The sequence below is a fragment of the Tachysurus fulvidraco genome, chromosome 5, assembly GCF_022655615.1.
Source record: "Tachysurus fulvidraco isolate hzauxx_2018 chromosome 5, HZAU_PFXX_2.0, whole genome shotgun sequence".
NCBI classification, from domain to species: Eukaryota; Metazoa; Chordata; class Actinopteri; order Siluriformes; family Bagridae; genus Tachysurus; species Tachysurus fulvidraco.
Window position 1 is genome coordinate 22,497,425 of NC_062522.1, and position 21,463 is coordinate 22,518,887.

The 21,463-nt window shown below is 36.4% G+C and overlaps 3 protein-coding genes across 5 annotated transcripts; 1 reads left to right on the forward strand and 2 right to left on the reverse strand.

The window, feature by feature from the left end:
* Positions 1-3,267: 3,267 nt before the first annotated feature.
* si:ch73-361p23.3 (tumor necrosis factor receptor superfamily member 1B) lies at positions 3,268-7,735 on the reverse strand. Of its 3 annotated transcripts, none has more exons than XM_027146282.2 (8): positions 7,597-7,735; positions 5,774-5,911; positions 5,571-5,675; positions 5,084-5,218; positions 4,912-4,987; positions 4,579-4,778; positions 4,367-4,456; positions 3,268-4,285 (listed from the first exon to the last, which is right to left on the reverse strand). In XM_027146282.2, the coding sequence occupies exons 2-8, from the start codon at positions 5,865-5,867 to the stop codon at positions 4,227-4,229; spliced, it is 759 nt and encodes a 252-aa protein (XP_027002083.2). In that variant the 5' UTR covers positions 5,868-5,911; positions 7,597-7,735; the 3' UTR covers positions 3,268-4,226. The 3 variants fall into 3 exon arrangements, with proteins under 3 accessions (XP_027002083.2, XP_027002084.2, XP_027002082.2); XM_027146283.2 differs by having other exon boundaries at positions 5,774-5,914; positions 7,597-7,713; XM_027146281.2 differs by lacking the exon at positions 7,597-7,735 and having other exon boundaries at positions 5,774-7,560.
* A 6,415-nt stretch (positions 7,736-14,150) lies between these two features.
* tcta (T cell leukemia translocation altered) lies at positions 14,151-16,936 on the forward strand. Its single transcript, XM_027147129.2, has 3 exons — positions 14,151-14,583; positions 15,835-15,889; positions 16,186-16,936. Exons 1-3 carry the CDS (start codon positions 14,373-14,375, stop codon positions 16,226-16,228), a joined length of 309 nt encoding a protein of 102 aa, XP_027002930.1. The 5' UTR covers positions 14,151-14,372; the 3' UTR covers positions 16,229-16,936.
* A 155-nt stretch (positions 16,937-17,091) lies between these two features.
* Positions 17,092-20,406, reverse strand: glyctk (glycerate kinase). The gene is made up of 4 exons (XM_027147127.2): positions 20,063-20,406; positions 19,439-19,590; positions 19,087-19,262; positions 17,092-18,108 (listed from the first exon to the last, which is right to left on the reverse strand). Exons 1-4 carry the CDS (start codon positions 20,404-20,406, stop codon positions 17,224-17,226), a joined length of 1,557 nt encoding a protein of 518 aa, XP_027002928.2. The 3' UTR covers positions 17,092-17,223.
* Positions 20,407-21,463: the final 1,057 nt, after the last annotated feature.

The following is a 21,463-nucleotide window of genomic DNA, read 5'->3' on the forward strand; positions in this document are numbered from 1 at the left end:
TAGCCCAGATGCACAATACAACCACTACCATGATTCACAGATGATATAGGTTTCTTATGCTGGAATTCAGTATTTTATTTTCTCCAAATATAAAACATCTTTAGCAAACTCCATGGGCAGCAATGTTCTTTTTGAAGGCTTTAACCTTGCAAATCTGCCTTGCACACCAAGGTTGTTCAGTGTACACCTGATGGCAGACTCACAAATATTATCATTAGCCAAAGTAAAAGAGAGCTTTAGTTGCTTAGAAGCTACACCGTGTTCCTTTCTGTCCCAAACAGTCTATTACATGTCTTGCTTTTAGAGGTATTTTGTTGGATGACCACTTCTGGGGAGGAACGAATGGTCTTATATTTCCTCTAATTCTATAGAATCTGTCTGACTATATAGATTTATAGTTCAAATTCTTTAAAGAGGAGTTTGTAACCTTTTATGACCTGATGAGCAACAATAACTCTTTTTTCTGAAGTCCTCAGTATTCTTCCTTGTTTTTGCCATGATCAATTTACACAAATACACATTATGAACATCAGAATTTGATATAACACACAAACACTTGATTGTCATCCCATTGATTGAAAACAGATATACTCTAATTTGACATTGAAATGAAATACTAATCCTAATATCTAATCACAGATATCTGGAATATTGGAACATTTTGCTGAATAAAAAATTAATGAGTATAATGTATTTCTCTGATTTATTTGATTAGGTTCACTTTGTCTGCTTTGATGATGTATTGGGTCATATATATATATATATATATATATATATATATATATATATATATATATATATATATATATATATATATATATATATATATATATACTCTGTTATGTATTCAAAATAGTTAAATAGTTTTAGTATTAGAAATAGTACTTAAATAGTATTAGAAATGTTTTGAAATGTGGCAACGTAAATAAATAAATGATTACTTTAACAAAAGAGAATTTCTTCTACTAGAAAAAAAAAAATCAATGTCTTATATGTTGTGTCAATGTTGTATTGATTGATAGACCTTTCAAAACACTTCTCTGAGAATGGTGGAATGGAAAAGACATGTCTAAGGGCTATAATCTGTAGTTAACCTCAACCCACACCTTCTCACAGAGCAGTCTCACCCCCTCCACCCCGCTTCGTGATGTTTTTGCAGCTTCTTTGTTGCAGTAGATCAAACCACAAACAGTAAGAGATTGTGACTAGAAAGAACAATGTTTTGACATATGTACTCTCTCTTTCTCTCTCTTTCATAATTTCATTAGAGTGGGTGAATAACATGGTTTTAATCCCACCGAAGCTAGACTTTCAGTCAGTGGGGACATACCCCAATTCAGCTTATATTTTATGACTAGACAAATCTCCACATTTACTGTATATACCACACATTTAACATCACCGATTTCACACTAAGATTTGGTTAACGATTACATGAAATTTTAATATATGTATAAATCAATAGCTCAACATGATTTGTATAGAATTTAGGTATATGTCTGTATTGTTTTAAGCATATCCTGTATATTGATAAGTATAAGTATCAAAAATATATAGCTATGTTGATACATAAATATACATTAACATCACTAGCTTTGATAAAATAAAAGAAAAAAAAACTTTTTCCTAAAGCAACATTTCTGATACAATCATATTATGAGACTAATTCTTTGAAACAGCAGGAAACAAAATCATGAACAGGTCCAAAACAGCAGGAAACACTGACACAATTTTGGAGACTAAACTACAGGAAGTGCTGACTGTGCTTGATAATCACATGCTATGTGATGCTTTAATGTCAAATAACAAAACACTTTTCTTCGTGTCTTCTTGATGTTTTTGTGGTCTACTTTTGAATGAACTCTAATAACACTAGACAGAATAAAACTTCAGCGATTAATATCTATTAATACGGCTATTAACATTTCACTGCCATTAACTAGATATTCCCAATCATATTTTTTCTTACTGTGGTAATATAATCTGCCTGTTTCATATTAATGACTTTTTACCCTTTTTGATGCATACACTATTTTATAATCAATTATATATTATATATTAGGTACTGACACACTGTCCTCATATACAGTAGAGACGATTTGTTAAAGAAACAAAAGATGCACACAAGAAACAGCAAATGTCTGTTGAATGCACAGTTGGTGTACTATTAGTTTAATATTTTGTCCTTTGCTTATGCAGAAGCTTTCTATATTTCTGGAGTTGGCTACTGATTTATTGCCTCTTATGCCAGTAATTATAGTAAAATTGATATATTAGTATAATTCTTGCCAACTACATCAACATCCTCTCAAAGCCTACCTCTAATGATGTAAGGATTAAACATCTTAATTTGGACAAAATAATGGGTTCTTAAACATAAAAAGGGAAAATTACATTCAGCATTTTGCTTTGTACACTTTATCAGCTTCCGGGTTTGTTGAGGATTTGGCTTTGGTGATGTTGGCTGCTTCAATAGAAGACCAGAAGAAGAACAACCATTCATATCTGAACATTTAAATGAGACAGTATGTGTGGCTGGAAAAATTACGAGCACAAAACCCACGATTAACTACCTTTCTGTAGTTATGAAAGAGGGAAGTAATTAAAAGAAAAAAAATCTCACTGTAGGAGGGGATAATACCTGAATTAATAGAGCATTGAGCCTCCCACTGTTGCTTAGAACTCATATTTCTGCAGGGAAGTTGAGTTTGAAATATGTTTTTGCAGACATTGACTGATTTATAGAGATTCCTTTCAAGTTCTATGTTTCACAGGTCAAGTGGCTTTCTTAAGAAACCCACTTATTAAGGGTTATGAACTTTGTTATTAATGCAATATTTTCACAAACCTATAGCACTTTAGAACGAAGTCATTCAGACTTTTGTTTTATATTCATTTTTCACAAGATTCCTAAATTCACTGCAAACACATTTTACAGATACCTACAAACTGCTCAACAGCTCCCCTTTCTAAATTTATAATCCAAAATTGCATTTTAAATTGACTCATAATAGTTGCAGTAGGGAGAGTCTTAAGTTTGACTCTTAACAGCTAACAGCAAACCTTTGAGAGTTGCCTTTTTGAACATTCTTTAGACAGTAAAACAAAAACATATAGACAACATAAGGACAATGATTGCTTAGCACACACACACACACACACACACACACACACACACACACACACACACACACACACACACACACACACACACACACACACACACACACACACACACACACGCGTACATAATATGTAATACACAGGTCATGTTTTAATGGATTTTAATAAGAAATACTAAATAAACATATGATTCCGTTCTGTAGTTAAACTGTAAAACAATGTACATATGATGTCAAAGAAATGACAAGTAATATCATACAACATAATCCCATATGAAACCATACAACATATTTTGAACTGTGCAAATACTTGAATAACTGTCTCCAAATAACAAAAGAATGTTTTAAACCTATTTAAATTCTAAAACATTTCTTCATATCGACTATGCAATCCACTTTTACTAACATCCGCAAAACAAAACAGAATAGAATAGAATTAAATAGAATAGAATAGAAAAAAAGCATTCTCAGTTTGTCCTTAGCCCACTTGTTATCCAAGTTTGCTATCTCAGGAGTGTGTGAGTCATCACAAGGCACAGAAACAATTGTGTGGTAAAATAGCAGAGCATTCTGGAAACACCAGTAAAAGGTCATAGCTTCACAGTAACGTTTTCAGCAGCTACAGACTAGTTTCAGAGATGGTTCTAACAGACAACATATTCCTACACAACTTAATGTTCTATGCATTTCTAGTTCGATTTATACATAAACGTTATAAAAGAAACAAACTTTATAAAAGAAAAATAAACATTGTATACAAAATATATATGTATATATAAATCACTTAATTACTAATACGTAAATTGTAGTACTGTAAAAGTACAACATATAATCAGAATGTTTCAGCCTTACTGCTATGTTCAAGACAGACATTTAAATGATGTGGGGGAAAATCACCACCCTCCATGATAATTAAGTTTCTTTAAATGATGCATGTAATACATACCACTCAGTTTCAGTTACTAATATTCACTGTAGACTGAATGTACCAGAGCTATTGCAATGTAAAGTGCAGCTAAAACACTGTGGGTCTCAATGGTATATAATACCTACTGGCATTTTTCAGTCATAGCACTGTTAAAGTCTGGCATGTGAAGTGAAGGATTAGACAGCAGGAATAAATTTCTCCCCCGATTCCTCAATCGGCTTTCCACACTCGCTACCTGGTGATACACAGAGAGACCGTGGGGGACTGATACACACAAAATACATCCCATCTTCAGTCAAGCTCAGTGATTCCCTACCTTGTCGTACTATGTCAATCTTTTTCTTCGAACACCCGGTGAGCTTTAGTATGAGGATTAGAAGCAGAAAAGCTGCTGGAGACGCCAGCCCTGGAATTCAAAATTTGTTTTACCATCAAAAGTCACTATAAAAGATTTAGCATGTCAACACATACATATCTATCAAGGTTGTTAAGTAATGTTATAGCAGTTTAGATATCAGTGAAGGTTACAGATGGCATGCGCCCTCCTGTCATGGAGCCCAGGAATGGAGGTTGCGGGGGTAGAAGTAGTAGAGTAATTTCTGCTGGTGGTTGGAGCTGTGGTTGGTGTGCTGTTGTATGTCTGAGAAAAAGACAGCGTGGAGGAAGGAGCTGCTTCATTTACAGAACTGACGTCAGAAGTGGTAGTTCCTGGAATTATCAGAACGTGTCTAAAAAGAAACCGCAAAGTTATAAATGAACACGTACTTCATTTTTCATAATGAAAAACTGCACAATGCTAAAAATTTTTAGTCCTGTACATTTTGCTTTGTATAACATCAGTGATCTCTTAACAAGACTTACCGTGGCTGACACTTAGAGTTACTTGTATTAGTGAAGGTTTTAGGTGGACATTTCTCACAGATAGGAAACCCATTTTCTTTAAAACAAGCAAACAAACAAAAACTTCAGCAGAATGAAAACACAAAGTAAAAAAGTAAATATATATTACCGGATATTACAAGCATATTATTACCTGAAATTATTATCCCTGAACCAATTGGGCAATAGCATCTTTTCAGTGTTTTGTCATAAGGAATAAAACCACTACGGCAATGACATTTAGTATTACTTGTTGATGTGCAGGCCAAAATCTTATAACTGTGCAAGCCTTTAGAATAAAAAGGACAATAAAGAAAAGTAAATACAACAGAGATCCAAAGCATACAAACAATATTGTGCTATTATACAACTTATTATTATTATTATTATTATTATTATTATTATTATTATTATTATTATTATTATTATTATTCACAGAGTAGTGATTATAAACCGACAAGACATTTTCAGTGCACCTGATATGAGCAAACACTTGTAACAGAAACATACACCTGACTGTAAGTTATACATTAATGTAGATTTGTTAATTACAGGCGGTTGTAGTTATTTCATAAAAGCCATGTGACCCATCTGAGAAAAATAAAGGTGGCTCTCGCTTGATTGTAAATGAAATTACCTACCACAAGGTTCACAGTTTTGACACTCTATACTCGAACTTTTTTTAGGGTTGTATTGATTATCCGGACAGGGTTCACATTTGGTCTTCGAGTGTGTAGCCCTCTCACCTGTATCACACACATATACACATCACGCTCAGTCAGTTCAAAAACATGAGTAACATCAGAGGTAATAATATTTATCTAAAATCAGACCAAAGATTTACCTGGTTTACAAACGATTTCAGAGGCAACATGATCTTGATAAATTGTTACCAAAGACAGGAAGCTCCAGATGAAGAAAGAGCTTTGACAGTGCATGGCAGTGCTGATTAAGAGATGTGATGTGTGTAACTAAAGGTGTGCTGCTTTGTTCAGAAAGAAACAGTGAATCAGATGTTGAGGCAGGATGAAATATCCTGTCACTTGCTAGATCAAAGATTCCATCCCACCCACAGTGAATCTATATTTAATAATGAAACAATTACATTTCGTTCCTGTGTTTAGGAATTAAATAATGACATTCATTTTTTTAAAAAGTGAGTTTAATGTCACCCAATGAGATTCATTTTAAAACTGAAATATTGTTTCTAAAATTAGCTCCAAGATGAAATAGTGGAAAGCGTAGGCTAATGAACTTTTAGATATCATAGACAGAGACATAATAATCTTATTTCTTATATCTTATAATATCATATTTAGTCTCTGAGATTTAGAAAAAGTAATTTAACCCAATTCTTGTTTTATAATTCCATCTACTGCAAAGTCACGTTTCCTGATTATAATACTTTTATTCTAATTTTACAAGAAGCCGCACAGGTCTTGGTTGAATCCTTATTCATTTCAAACATTCATTTCTAGTGTCTAAAATCATACTTCTAAGAAAATGGTTGCAGTGACTGTTTGAATTGTTTGGACTCAAAGTAAATGTCGTTTCACAATTACAGTCCTTTCTCAGATATCACCGTTATTTCTCATTAGGGCTGTTTTAAAATCTGCACAAATGAAAAGACCCTCTAGCTAAAAACATAATAACCAGTTATTCATAGGCATATTTAAAAACTAACTACAAATACACACAGGTTGTTTTGATGAATCATGAACAACATCAGTATTCTGCTTTTTAACACATTTGTAAGATTTATACAACAAACTAATTTTATATCAATCTGCTTGTGCTAATGAAATGTAATGGCTAAATTTTTAGAATAGGTCTTGCATTTATACAGTATCTCTACTCTTTTTAACAAATAGGTGAAAAATAATTCACTCAATTCATTCAAAGATAGAAAATTTTCAGCACGCAAAAAAGAAAAAACACTAAATCAACATAATCACCACTTTTTTTTCCAAGATATTTTTAGGTAAACATTTTCCATTTTGATTTTTATCATTGATATTTACTATGAATATTTTTAGCTATTTCCACTGTATCCTCAATATTCAAAACAACTTTTAAAAGGTTCCCCATTTTCTTGTAACAAGTCACAAGCCCAGGTACTGGAAAAAAAAAGAAAAAAACATGCCTCTTTACTCAAAACAGCATGACATTTTGAAAGCTGCACTCTTGCAGAGCTTCCGTCCTGGGTTTGTTATGTTGGTTAGAAATGGCAGAAAAATTTAGGACAGGTTACAAATGTTTTGTAATGCTATACATTCCTTTAGTTCATATTCAATTATTATCACTAACATGTGTACAGTATGGCTGTTCATGGGTATGCTTTTCGTGGTGGAAGACAAAAGTCGGTTATCAGAAATGGAAAAAATGTTTATGTTTGAAGGGGAAAACCAGTAAGGTTTTGATGGATTAATATATCCTCATCAATGTAGATTTTATCTGAAGGATTATTTTCTGTTCCACTGCTAAATGTTGAGATGAAGCACATTTAAAAAAAAAAACAAAGATACATTTAAACAACAACAGCAACACAAAATATGGAACATAATAATTGAACTACTTTGAATACTGTAAGAATAAAAATAATGTTTTGTTAACAGTACATAATAAGTCTTAAATGCAAAGAGAAATTTAAGTTCACAGTTTGCTTACAGTTTGTTTCAGTCTTGATCCAGAAGTTGCTATAGCTTTCAATAGCAGTGTGTTTCTACAGTTTCTACACTATAAAAACAAGAAACTAGTCACATGCTTATAACTGGAGTTAAGAATCAGCTGCATTACTTGTTTTTTGGCAGTCAGTGCTTTTTTTATTAACCCATGGAGGTCTGGATTTGGAGTCACACTCAAAATTGAAGTGGAAAAACACACTACAGGCTGATCCAACTTTGATGTAATGTCCTTAAAACAAGTCAGAATGAGGCTCAGTAGTGTGTGTGGCCTCCACATGCCTGTATGACCTCCCTACAATGCCTGGGCATGCTCCTGATGAGGTGGTGGATGGTCTCCTGAGGGATCTCCTCCCATACCTGGACTAAAGCATCTGCCAACTCCTGGACAGTCTGTGGTGCAATGTGGCATTGGTGGATGGAGTGAGACACGTCCCAGATGTGCTCAATTGGATTCAGGTCTGGGGAATGGGCGGGCCAGTCCATAGCATCAATGCCTTCATCTTGCAGGAACTGCTGGCACACTCCAGCCACATGAGGGCTAGCCTTGTCTTGCATTATGAGGAACCTAGGGCCAACCGCACCGGCATATGGTCTCACAAGGGGTCTTAAGGATCTCATCTCGGTACCTAATGGCAGTCAGGCTACCTCTGGCGAGCACATGGAGGGCTGTGTGGCCCTCCAAAAAAATGCAACCCCACACCATTTCTGACCCACTGCCAAACTGGTCATGCTGGAGGATGACGCTGACAGACACAGCAAACCTTCTTGCCACAGCTCGCATTGATGTGCCATCCTGGATGAGCTGCACTACCTGAGCCACTTGTGTGGGTTGTAGACTCCGTTTCATGCTACCACTAGAGTGAAAGCACCGCCAGCATTCAGAAGTGACAAAAACTTCAACCAGAAAGCATAGGAACTGAGAAGTGGTCTGTGGTCACCACCTGCAGAACCACTCCTTTATTGGGGGTGTCTTGCTAATTGCCTATGTAGCATCTGGTACAGGTCATTTAGATTTCATGTACAAGGTACCCTAAACTTCAGCATCTACTCTTCAATCAACCGATGAGCAACACAGTTTTACGATTTTTATTGAGGGCTACATTCCACAGTGTCACACACAACTGGCTCCAGAATGCCTGGAGCATACACAAAGACCAGATAACCCCATGCCACTTCTCTGATTGAACTCATAGGGGCCAGAACAACCAGAACACACACACACACACACACACACACACACACACACACACACACACACACACACACACACACACACACACACACACACACACACACACAAAACACAATGGGACATTCCTTTTACTAATAAAACAAGTAGATAAGATACTCTAAGATTCTTATTCTTATAACCCTGTTGTAATGTGTTTCTTCTGTTAAGGCTTGCCTGACTTAAAATTATTTGCTCCTTACTTTCCTGACTAGGGTGTATTTTATTCATGTGTCAGAACACAACACTGTATTAACATCAGTTATACTCTAATTACTGATCCTGGCATGTTAATGTATACCTGTTCTAATGCTGTATGCCCCTTTAAGGTCTGATGTCAGAATGTATACGAAGTTATCGGTTTTTCACTTCCCTAATGAAAGTGCATTTTGTTTTGTGTTTCAGTTTTGTTTCTTTGCCTTTATCAGAACATAACACTGTATTAACATCAGTTACACTTTGATTACTGATCTGTGTATGTAATGTACTGCTGCCTTTATACTGTCATTCCCTTTCATGTTTAGTATCCAAATGACCACAGAATTATCATTTTTCAAACAATGGTGTATTTTATTTGAGCACGAAAGGCGCCATACCGTCTTAATACACCTTGGATAAAACTTAAAAGTCATCTAAAAGTTTTATAGCTAAAACACGCCCACAGACACCTGAAACAAAGGGAGTTTTTCCCTCCAAAATTCTGGCCGTAATATTGGCCATCTCCCCAAAGATGGGTGGAGTTCACGACCTTTAAATTGTCACAAACACCACCAATCCGTGGTCAGACTTTCGGAACAGCTTGGAGACGACTCTATCTTTCTTCAAAGAAGTTCCAGCAAGCTTCACTTCCAAGAACGACAACTGCTCTGATCTTCAGGAGAACTTGGAAGAATGTCTGACCCCACCCTACTGTAACTGACTCTTCAGAGATTTCTCTGTTGCATCTGGACTCTTGTGCAGTAAGCCAGTGCAAGTAACCGTTTCCTTTACCAACCAATTTAGATGCGTATTTTAAGTATGAACCTTGTATTGTGTCTTAAGGTGAATTTAAGTTTCTGGTGACGATTTCCCAGTTAGGATGTGATTAATTTTGAAGTTTAAGCTTGCCATTCCTTTCCTTCCTTTCTCTAATTTCTTCTTTCCATTCTCTTCCTCCCTTTCCCCAATTTTAATTTCTTTTGTGTTATTTCATTTTTGTTTGTTTGTGTAGTTAGTTTTATGTTGTGTTTGTCTCATTCATTAAATGCCATATTTTTGTGTCACAAGTGATTGTCTCTGAGTATCGCTCACAAACTTAAGGTACCTGCAACATCTGGTCTGAACTACATGCTCTATTAAGTTAATTTAATTTATATTACGGTATAAAGTAAAAGGGAAGTGAATCTTTCTTGGCCGGGAAGATACCGCCTTCATAGAATTAATAAAGGTTACACGGCCTGTTCGCCGGATGAACAGACCAAATAAGTGTAACGTTAATTCCATTACCGTTAATTTCAACTTAGGTTAAAATATTTAGGAGTCACTATAACACGTTATAATTACTTATAAATATTTACCTTGCTTCGTGAGCCAAAATCGCTACACCTATAATTTCCACCTGTTGTCTATTCCAACAGCTTGTGAATGGGCAGTTTGATTTCACAGAAGTGTGATTCACTTGGAGTTACATTGTGTTGTTTAAGTGTTCCCTTTATTTTTTTAACAGTGTATATATTCAGGATCCTTGATGATAAATTGGCACTCCTTCCACAAAGATAAAGTTTAGATACAATTTTGCACACTGGGACAGTCCTAAAGCCTATGTATAAGTGTCTAGGCATCCAGGTTCAGAAAAACTTCAGTACAGGTGAGGAGATCCTTAGCATATTGTATGCCTGGTTAGATATGGACTCTGGATAAAATTCAAATGAATGATTGTTAAAATGTTGGATAGTGTTGAATCCCATTTCATAGCTCTATTAGAAGGGGGTAGATCTAGTTGATAAAATTATATGAATGAAAATACTCTGCAAAGCAACCATAGCTTGCCCTTAAACATTAAAAGAGTAATTTCTTAAAAAGCATTATACAGTGAAGCATCAATATAGCCACACTTCTAAGTAAAATAGGTCTACTAATATAATAACAGTCACAAGGATACAGGGACATATAGCCATCACATACTGTGTTAACTGTAGCTCTAAAGCATTATAATATGATAATTAATATAACTATAAACTATAAACTAGGGGGGCACAGTGGCTTAGTGGTTATCACGTTCGCCTCACACCTCCAGGGTTGGGGGTTCGATTACCGTCTCCGCCTTGTGTGTGTGGAGTTTTCATGTTCTCCCCGTGCCTCAGAGGTTTCCTCCGGGTACTCCGGTTTCCTCCCCCGGTCCAAAGACATGCATGGTAGGTTGATTGGCATCTCTGGAAAATTGTCCGTAGTGTATGAGAGTGTATGTGTGTGCCATGTGATGGGTTGGCACTCCGTCCAGGTTGTATCCTGCCTCGATGCCTGTTGACGCCTCCGAGAAGTTCGGATAAGCGGTAGAAAATGAATGAATGAATGAATGAATGAATGAATGAATGAATGAATGAACTATATGAATGAAACTATAATATAAAAGTAAAATAAGAGCAACACACATGCTCCATAATATTCAGTCTGACATGATACCCCAGTACAAAGATGTCAGTTAGGTGAAGCATCTTTCCATGACCAGTTCCAGTTCTCACTGTCTGTCTCAGTGAGTTAGTGTTCAGTAAACTCAAATCCCATGTTCAGTTTACAAAAGGAATCAAGTCAAGTCAAGAAGCTTTTATTGTCATTTCAACCATATATAGCTGTTGCAGTACACAGTGAAATGAGACAAGGTTTCTCCAGGATCCTGGTGCTACGTAAAACAAAGACAGAGCTAAGGGCTGCAGATATACAAAAAGCAATCGTGTGATAAGACATTCATTTAAACCAGCAACCATTAGAGTACATTACTACTTTTATTGCCATTTCAAAACAGCTGGTGCAGTACACAATAAATTGAAATAACATTTGCATTGGTGTTACATAAAACAAGTTGCAAGAGACAACACAGAAATAAGTACACTACACAGTACTACATATATTAACATTCAAAATAAGCAACACTGCAAAACTATAATACTGTAGAATTGCTGATTAGCATCTGAAAATGACTTTTACACAGAAAAATAAATTATGTGCAATTAGACACTGGTTAGTTTTCTGGGCTCCTGATTCAGTGTACTGGCTTGTATTTGTAAGATCTTTTTTTTTTTTTTTTTTTGTAGAAGTGATGTAGATGGTGTTTTTCAAAAGACTGCTGCCTTTAAACACAACTAGATGCTGTATCCTGTAACATCCTCTGACAGTGGTGTGAACACTATGAGTGTGATACTATTTACTTAATTTTTGCTTTTTGCACATTCTGTATCACATTTCAGTCGATTGCTGTTTTGCACAATCCTTTACATTATCTCAGGTAACTGCTGCTATAATACTGTGTTCAATCCAGTATTTCTGCACACATACAGTAATATTGATTGAACATACAGTATTTACACTGGTCAGTGCTGTTTCTGTGTATTGTCTTTTGTGTACTGTCTTTTGTGTAATGACTTTTTGTCCTGCACTGTCTTTCTGTTTTTTTTGTCTTGTCCTGCACTGTCTTTCTGTCTTGTAATTTTTGTCCTGCAATGTCTTTCTGACTTTTGTCCTGCACTGTCTTGTTTGTCTTATCCTACACTGTCTTTTTGTCTTGTCCTGCACTTTCTGTCTTGTCCAGCACTGTCTTTCTGTCTTGTCCTGCACTTTCTGTCTTGTCCTACACTGTCTTTTTGTCTTGTCCTGCACTGTCTATCTGTTTTTCTGTCTTGTCCTGCACTGTCTATCTGTCATTCTGTCTTGCCCTGCTCTGTCTTTTTGTCTTGTCCTGCACTGTCTTTATGTCTTTTTGTCTTGTCCTGCACTGTTTGCACCAGGTTGCACAAATACACTGTATGTATATAGGACTAACTTACTAAGTCCTTATAGCTCCGTCTTTGTTCTATGTAGCACCAGGATCCTGGGGAAATGTTGTCTCATTTCACTGTGTACTGCAACAGCTATATATGGTTGTAATGACAATAAAAGCTTCTTGATTTGACTTGACTAATATATAACTTTGTCATTCTAAAATGAATGACCTAATAAATTAAATTATAATCCATTGTATTTATGTGTTGTAAATTCTGCTTTCATCGGATGACTTTAACACTCAGAACACTTAGTTTGTATAAAAATGAGTTAACTAGCCTTGCTGGCTATCACTAATCCTGAATTGAAATGGCGGATTATCCACAAACAGGTGCTGGTCATATAATTAGAATATCATCAAAAAGTTGATTTATTTCACTAATTCCATTGAAAAAGTGAAACTTGTATATTATATTCATTCATTACACCGATATATTTCAAATGTTTATTTCTTTTAATTTTGATGATTATAACTGACAACTAAGGAAAATCCCAAATTCAGTATCTCAGAAAATTAGAATATTACTTAAGACCAATAAAAAGAAAGGATTTTTAGAAATCTGGGCCAACTGAAAAGAATGAACATGAACATGAAGTATGAGCATGTACAGCACTCAATACTTAGTTGGGGCTCCTTTTGCCTGAATTACTGCAGCAATGCGGTGTGGCATGGAGTCGATCAGTCTGTGGCACTGCTCAGGTGTTATGAGAGCCCAGGTTGCTCTGATAGTGGACTTCAGCTCTTCTGCATTGTTGGGTCTGGCATATCACATTTTCCTCTTCACAATACCCCATAGATTTTCTATGGGTATAAGGTCAGGAGAGTTTGCTGGCCAATTAAGAACAGGGATCCCATGGTCCTTAAACCAGGTACTGGTAGCTTTGGCACTGTGTGCAGGTGCCAAGTCCTGTTGGAAAATGAAATCTGCATCTCCATAAAGTTGGTCAGCAGCAACCTGCACTGTCTTGTCTGTCTTGTCCTGCACTGTCTTTCTGTCTTTTTGTCTTATCCTGCACTGACTTTCTGTCCTTTTGTCTTGTCCTGCACTGTTTACCCTAGGTTGCACAGATGCACTGTATTTTAAATTGTAAATTTTGCTTTCATGATGACTTTAACACTCAATGACTTTAACACTCAGAACACTTAATTTGTATAAAAATGAGTTAACTAGCCTTGCTGGCTATCACTAAGCCTGAATAAAAAATGGCGGATTATCCAAATAAACAGTGCATCATACATCCCATTCATAAGGATTATAGGAAAGACTGTTTAACCCTTATAACAGATAGGAGGCGCTACAGCGTGACATCGTCTGTATTTTATGCTGCCCGAAGAAGATGACTTTTGTTTTGTTTACCTTCACTGTCTAACAGATGCTTTGAAAATGACTAAACGTCCATTTTCTGGTGTCTGTTTATTTTTTTAATAGTCGCACTTCATCTAAACTGAGCCTTGCCCAGGTTGTGTGTGAAACCAACAGGGTTTATTGAACTAGCATTTAGCTTTCCTGGCTAACATGGAGGAACCGTGGGATTTCGAGTTCCTCTCTCGAGTCGTGGACAGTTTAGTGTCATTTTTGGCCGAATTTGTGGACGACTGGCTGGCCAACGACATGAGAGTCGCCGTGTTCAAAATCCTTTTCAGCTGGCTCATCCTCAGTTTAATTGCCATACATTTCGCTTGGAAAGTTTACGGTAACAGAGTGAACGATATGTACTACAGGCAAGGTGAGAATCCGGCTAACTAAAATAAGTGCTATGTTTATTCACTGGGAAGCAAACATCTCGATTGACATATATGTTTTGGGATTGTAGTACAAAATAGACATTATATGGATATTATAGACAGGACCAGCTTTGTGTAAGTGATGAAAAAAATCCAGCTTCAATGCCCAGCTACCAAAACCCAGAGCTGCTCAAGCTGGTAGCCCATCTTTGCCAGCTGGTAAGTCATTTTCCAACCTTCTTTCTATCTGCCTTGTTGTTGATTGTGTAACTTTCTTTAAAACACTTTATATACTATGTTGTACAAAAACGGTTTAATTTCTACAATCTTGGTTTTGGTAGCTGGTCAGAACAAGCTGGATTGATCAGTATGGAGGGCTTTTCAAATATAAAAAGATATAAATAAAAGTTTTCATTTTTTACCTTTCAGATTAGATTCTGTGCCATCAACAAATGTTAAAAGCAGCTTGTTTGGCATTTTTGGTGAAACCTGTGTTTGTAAGAACAGTACACAGGATGGGATGAAGAAGTGACGTTGGGCTGATTTCTTTCTAGCCGAGACTGTAGATTCATGCAGCTTATCAGTGATTTATGTCATGCTGTTATACAGAGTGCAGCACACGCTAGGTATAGGTTTGATCATCATTTGGGCTGATATATGATCTTGCTGAAAAACCCTTAAAATGTTATTAGGCGTGATTAAGAAGGCGTGTGCCACACGTGTAAATGATGTGTATGATAATTACAATAACGAGTAACGATGAGGAAAATTAGGGGTCCCTTCACCGCAAGTACAGTTAAAAAAAGAGTAGACAGACTTAACAAAACTTGTCACACACAAAAGGATAGATGATAGTTCTCTATAGTTCAGAGATATACTGTTCTTCACCATGTGCATATTTGGAGGAAACATGAGATGAACTCAGTAGAGCATTACAGAACGGAAAAGCATAAAACATCAAAAATCACAAAGCCAGCTGTGTATACACCTTTGTGTGTGTAATTTTAGCTTTTATTATGCCATTGTCAGTTAAACCTCATGATCTAATTGACAACCTCATGACATTGCAAAAACTTGATAACCATCCCATCTCATATCATGAATATCTCTATTTGTAGACCTTTTAAATTAAAATTGCTGTTTTCTTCATCAGTGTAATTTACAGACATTAAAACCTTTCAAGCAAATTCTGGATTATACATATGAGGACTATTTTAGGATTATTTTGAAATCATTCCTTTTTGTTGATATAGGAACTGGGGGACAGAAAGGTGGCACCCCAGATACAGCAACTCACCTGAGTGGATGGTAGGTGTCCAGACTTCTTTGTAGTGCATGTACTCTCAGATGAAAAGTATGTATTCTTTATTTAGCTATCATGCTCTACATGGCAGACCAATGATTTGATTTCAGCTTTATTGATATAAGTAAATGTGAAGGTTTTTTCCAGAGCTATATGAAAAAAAAAGTAAACATTTTAACTATACCAAGCATTGGTTTAATTATATAGTACCCTAACATTTAGTTTAGTTATTACTACCGATCTTGTATTGTTTCCTAAATACTGTCTGACATAAAGTCATAAATTATTTTTTTTTGTTCAGGGAGAATGCTGCCAGAGAAATCCTAAAGTCACACCATGAGTGATCAAACATATTTTGGCTTGAGATGGGACCACGTTGACTAAGAATACCCAAGTCTCACTGTATCCACACTGCTGAAAAAAAAAACATTCCAGAGGTGAGCATATGAAGGCTTTGGAAGTCATGGTGATACTTATGGCACAAGAAAACAAAAAAAAATAAAAAGGAACCAGTTAGGTGGCTTGGCGAAAAGGATTTGAAGAACTGGCGTTTGAGACGTCTAGCGGCACATTGTTTGAAAGACTCTTTGTAATAAGTAAATTCTATGGATCCTGATATGTATTGAACTTCATGTCCATCCTCTCAGTTGCAAGCTTGTACATATAACAGTGAAGACAATATAGCTCTCCTAGTCTCAGCATGCTTGGGTTTTCAGCAAAACTAATACGTTACCATTTAATTTATTTAAAAATATTTCGCATTACTTAACCTTCCAGCTGAGTCTGAACACAAAAGGGACCGAATTGACTACAACAATACATCTCATAATAAAGTGAATTTGTTAACTATTTTACACTCAACAGATGACCCAGAAAAACAATGCAGTGCTGTCTTATAAGCCTTACCGAAAATACTTCATAGGTGTATGCAAATAACTAACGTATTTGTCTGCAGGCTAAATAAGCATTGGTTTTTGCAGAAAAACAGACTGTCTACCACGTCACACATTCCTATGCACTCTGGAGTGAAAAACAATAAAAGGTCATTCTTACTGATGAGTTCTATCATTATTTCCAACTTATTTCTATTGTATTTTTAAAAGTTTGTTTAAAATGTTTTGTTGTTTATTGGTCACTCTTAGAGCTGAATTTTATACAGTCATGTCCATGTTACACTGTATATACAGAATTACTTGTTAAAACAATCAACAATGTAACATGCTTTATTATGAAAATAACCTTATTTAGATGGCACTAGGAACGTTTGATCCTCTCAATCCTAATAGCCTATTTTTCATAAACTTCATGACAAATCTCAAAACGAGTGGAATTATTATTGTTATTGTGGTGATGGGAGTGGAGGCAGAATCAGCATATGAACATCCATTACATTGGTACCGGTAAGCCCTGGCAGAAGCAAATTTTGCCCTTTGGATAGAGACGAGAAAAATGTAAATGAATCGTTGTTCTGAAGAAATTCATCAATGTCCAGTCCTTGACTTCTGGCCTTTGATGCTATGTTCCCATCAGTAACTGCTCCAGCTGCTTCAGTTGGTCCATCCTGACCATCAGTTCCACCACTGAGGAACATGGTCATGCTATTTTCTGTTGCCCTGCTGAGTTCTAGCCCCACCCTCAGGGCTAGCTCTTGGTTCCTTCCACCTCTACCTTTCCCCAGTAGATGGACGGTGGGTTCACCTCCAGCCAGCAAGCATGTGGCCTGCCAGCTTTCCTGGCAGCCCATTTCCAATTTATTTAATGTGTGGCAAAGTTCCCAGCTTCTCACCCCAACCTCTGGCCCAAGTTTGAGAATCTGATCTCTCAGCTCTGTAGATTTCTTCCCTGCAGAACAGGCGAAGCAAGACAACAAACCATAGAATTGGGCCACAGATTGAACATTACCACACACCCCTGGTGATATAATTACTGGTCGAAGGCCTAACTCTTTTGCTTTAAGGCTGGCACACTCCAGAGCAATAGTGTTGGAACCAATCACAGTATTTAGAATGTTGACTTGCTGTGTTTGATCCTTCAGGCTGCTTTCCTGTTGGGAAGCAATTTGATTCAGAACCTCTTTCACAGATAAGGGGAGAGTGGCAGAGAGGTTGTAGCGGTTCAGTATGGTCCAAACTGTCTCCACTGATGTCTCACTCCATACTGTCGGTCCACTGGCTATAAGATCTACTGGATCCCCAATGATGTCAGACAGAATCAGACCCACCACCTAAGAAAAGGGCCAAAATGGAATTACATTAAAAAAAATCTAAGTATACCCTAATTTAATTGTTTGTTTTTACTTATCAGGATCTAAAGAACATCCGTGTGGACCTGACCATCTTTTGTTTAAAAAATAACAACAAAACCCACAACAGATTCCAATATGTAGTTATTTTTCCCTCTTCGTCATATCTCTAAGCATAACATGGTATGACCTTGAACTGAATTTGTTGTGATGTCCGCTCCGTGGAAAAGGTCTTGAAGGTTCTCCATTGTATACAATCCTTTTCACTTTAGAACTTTAAATTTTAAATTTAAATACAGAGTTTGATATATAGATACATTGTTTGCCATTATAGAGGTTATAGAAGCTAGATGCCCTTTCTTTTCATAGAGAAATAGAGAAAATGGATTTGCATATACATTTTATGTATATAAAATGACATAAAGTGTGTAAGAGAGAGAGTGAGAAATGGAGAAATACTTTATGCAGCAAAGCCAGATATTTGGTCCAAAAAACAAAACAAAACAAAAACCATGCAAGTGAACTCTAGGTTAACACTAGATGGGCTTCCTAAATGCAAAACAGTGACTCATATTTGTCAATATTATAAACAAACCTCTGCACAGAAGTGCATGTACACTTTTCTGAAATCAACAGTGGAAAATATATGACTCACTTGCATCATAAACAACAAGTTATAAGTCATATCAGTGAGACACTTCATCATTGTGGAAGTAACAGTAGTAAATGAATGAAAGGCAAGTTCATATGCCCTGGAAGTGTGAAAAAACAAAAAAAAAAAACCCAACAATTTCTTTACAGCTGCAGTGAAATGTATTGGATTTGAATCTGATCTGGGACCACATAAAAAAGAGGCTTAATTAAACATAAAAAAGTATCACAATCAAATCATTTTAGTATGTTATATGAATGAATCCTGTTTAATGGTTTTGTGGAAACAGTTACACAGTATAGACTTACCTGGGCAGGGTGTGCACAACGTGCTAGACCCCCACCTTTCAGCAGAGACAAGGCTCGTCTCACTGTGTTTAATTCCTGAATTGTAGCCCCTGAAGCCGCTAGATGACGTGTCACTTCCTGTTTTTCCTGCAGGGTTACTGGAGGGACTGGGGCAGGTAATAAAGCTGAACCACCACCTACAAAGATATGCCAAATAAGCAAACAAACACATAAATACCTACAATGTCTATTTCAAATTAGAGCACACATTTTAACTAAAATCCACTCAAGTGGCAAACATGTTATTAGTCACATTTATGTATACTTTTGTTTGAAGCTTGGATGCTGATTATAAAGTAAAAATGTAATTTACCTGATATGAGAACAAGCAGCAGATCTCGCTCAGTCAAGCTGCTTGCTAATTCCCGGATGCTCTCTGCTGATCTTTGGGCATCTGTGTCTGGCAGGTTGTGTTTAGCTCCTTCCATCACCTTGATTTTACTGCTGGAGTCTAGCAGCATATTCCTGAAATTATAGAAACGGTGTATCAAAGGTCGTATTAACACTGTGAAGTGCAATTAAATATCTGTCCTTAAGTGTAAATGTTTACTGTCTTCCACAGCAGCTCATAAAGGACTGTTGTCAGAAACAGTCCACTGGAAATCTTTTTGTACTATAAAGTTACACTCTTTACCACACGTATATTATTATTATTTTATACACGTCAAACAAATTGTAGGTTGATGCGCTATACTGGAAAAATAATCATTAAAAATGAATAATTGAAATGGGTGAAAAAATACAAACAGGAATAGTGTCAATAAAATAATATAATATATAAAATAATAAATGCAGAAGAAACTTTATATTTCAGTTAATTGGTTGTGAAGTCATTGTTTCATAATGAAATGAAGCTGTTTGTACCCCCTAATAAATATTGAGCTGTGTTCTAGATCCACCTTTTCAACTTAAAATAATAAATACAACTGATACCTACTGCTTCCTGTGATGTTGCAGTGTTTCCTGGATTCCATGAGGCACACTAACTATCCCTTGAACCAGGTGATCTCCCACAATCCTCTCTGCCTCTGCAGCCATCCCCAGCACAGCTTTCCCGAAACCCACCAGATGCAGGTTATGACGAAGCTCAAAACGGTGCTCAGCCACCACCAGCTCATCGCCCTGACGCTGTAGAGCTCTGCGCACTATGTTGTCCGGCTGCACTCCCTCTACAGCAGCAGCAAAGATGGCACGAGCCTGCTCTTCTACTGAACACATGCTTCTGACCCGTAGAGGGCTCCAATGAAGAACAGAGCGAGAGAGGGTTAGGACTCGGGCCATGGACTGAACGATTCATCCACGCTGGTGGGAAAAAGGAACAATTAAACAATAATAATTGTTTATTTGAACAATAAAGGTAAACTTCAGAAATGTTAAAAAAATGAGATGTATTGTACAGAGTGCAATAAATTAATCAAATAATAATTTTAACACTTGTAACAGTACGACACTATAATTACTTTTTGCACAACATTCACTGCCTCAAACAGATTTTTCCTACAGCACACATTGCATATATTGTACAGATCTCACTAAAAATACAAAGATGCACAAACCTGCATTCATCTGCTATATTTTTATATTTTCTATATAAATTTCCTTCCTCTATAGGTTAATTCTATATTTTCTGTATTCTGCCAGCTCACTTACATAAAAGTTCAATTGAATTCAGAACTACTAACAACAAAAATTGGCACGAAACCATGTAATCACATGTAGCAAAAGACCAGCTCAGAAATCAAGTGATAAAAAAGAAAGCTTTACTGTTAAGAAACTTTTTTTAATATCACTTTTTTTAATATCAATCCAGTAGTTTGAATCCTAAGGCAGTAGAGCTCCTACTGAGCAGCCGAGAAAATGACTAAGCTTCATGATGTTACAGACATATTGCTTAAAAGTGATTAATAAATGCAATCACCAACAAATAAACTGCATTGAACTAGATCACCTGATCGGCATTCATAAAACAGAAGCAAGTTCCTCATTCAAGCTCTTACCAGTACTACCGGGATTAAGGAAAAGCTCTTTTTTCTAAGTGACACATACAATCAAAACTCTGTGCTCAAACTGCAGATCACTAAACCTGTTTACTTTGTGAATAATGATTGACTAGTGCTGGCCATAAGCCATGGAGGACAAACAGTAGGGTTGAATCATTACCTCATTCTTCGAAGGCCTCTTCAACCGCACCAGACAGATTGACTGTTGGACACACACACACACACACACACACACACACACACACACACACACACACACACACACACACACACACACACACACACACACACACGAGGTCACTACAAAAGGTAAAGTGTTCTAAAGGTACAAGGACAGG

Excerpts from the sequence above, each read along its gene's own strand:
- si:ch73-361p23.3 (XM_027146282.2), bottom strand. The coding sequence starts at position 5,867 with ATGCACTGTCAAAGCTCTTTCTTCATCTGGAGCTTCCTGTCTTTGGTA. Across the intron at positions 5,219-5,570 it reads TCAAAACTGTGAACCTTGTG|GCTTGCACAGTTATAAGATT; the intron begins GTAGGTAATTTC and ends TTTATTCTAAAG. Across the intron at positions 4,779-4,911 it reads AACTCTAAGTGTCAGCCACG|ACACGTTCTGATAATTCCAG; the intron begins GTAAGTCTTGTT and ends GTTTCTTTTTAG.
- tcta (XM_027147129.2), top strand. The coding sequence starts at position 14,373 with ATGGAGGAACCGTGGGATTTCGAGTTCCTCTCTCGAGTCGTGGACAGT. Across the intron at positions 14,584-15,834 it reads CGATATGTACTACAGGCAAG|GAACTGGGGGACAGAAAGGT; the intron begins GTGAGAATCCGG and ends TTGTTGATATAG. Across the intron at positions 15,890-16,185 it reads GCAACTCACCTGAGTGGATG|GGAGAATGCTGCCAGAGAAA; the intron begins GTAGGTGTCCAG and ends TTTTTTGTTCAG.
- glyctk (XM_027147127.2), bottom strand. The coding sequence starts at position 20,406 with ATGGCCCGAGTCCTAACCCTCTCTCGCTCTGTTCTTCATTGGAGCCCT. Across the intron at positions 19,591-20,062 it reads CTGCAACATCACAGGAAGCA|GAATATGCTGCTAGACTCCA; the intron begins GTAGGTATCAGT and ends CTATAATTTCAG. Across the intron at positions 18,109-19,086 it reads GTTGTGCACACCCTGCCCAG|GTGGTGGGTCTGATTCTGTC; the intron begins GTAAGTCTATAC and ends CCCTTTTCTTAG.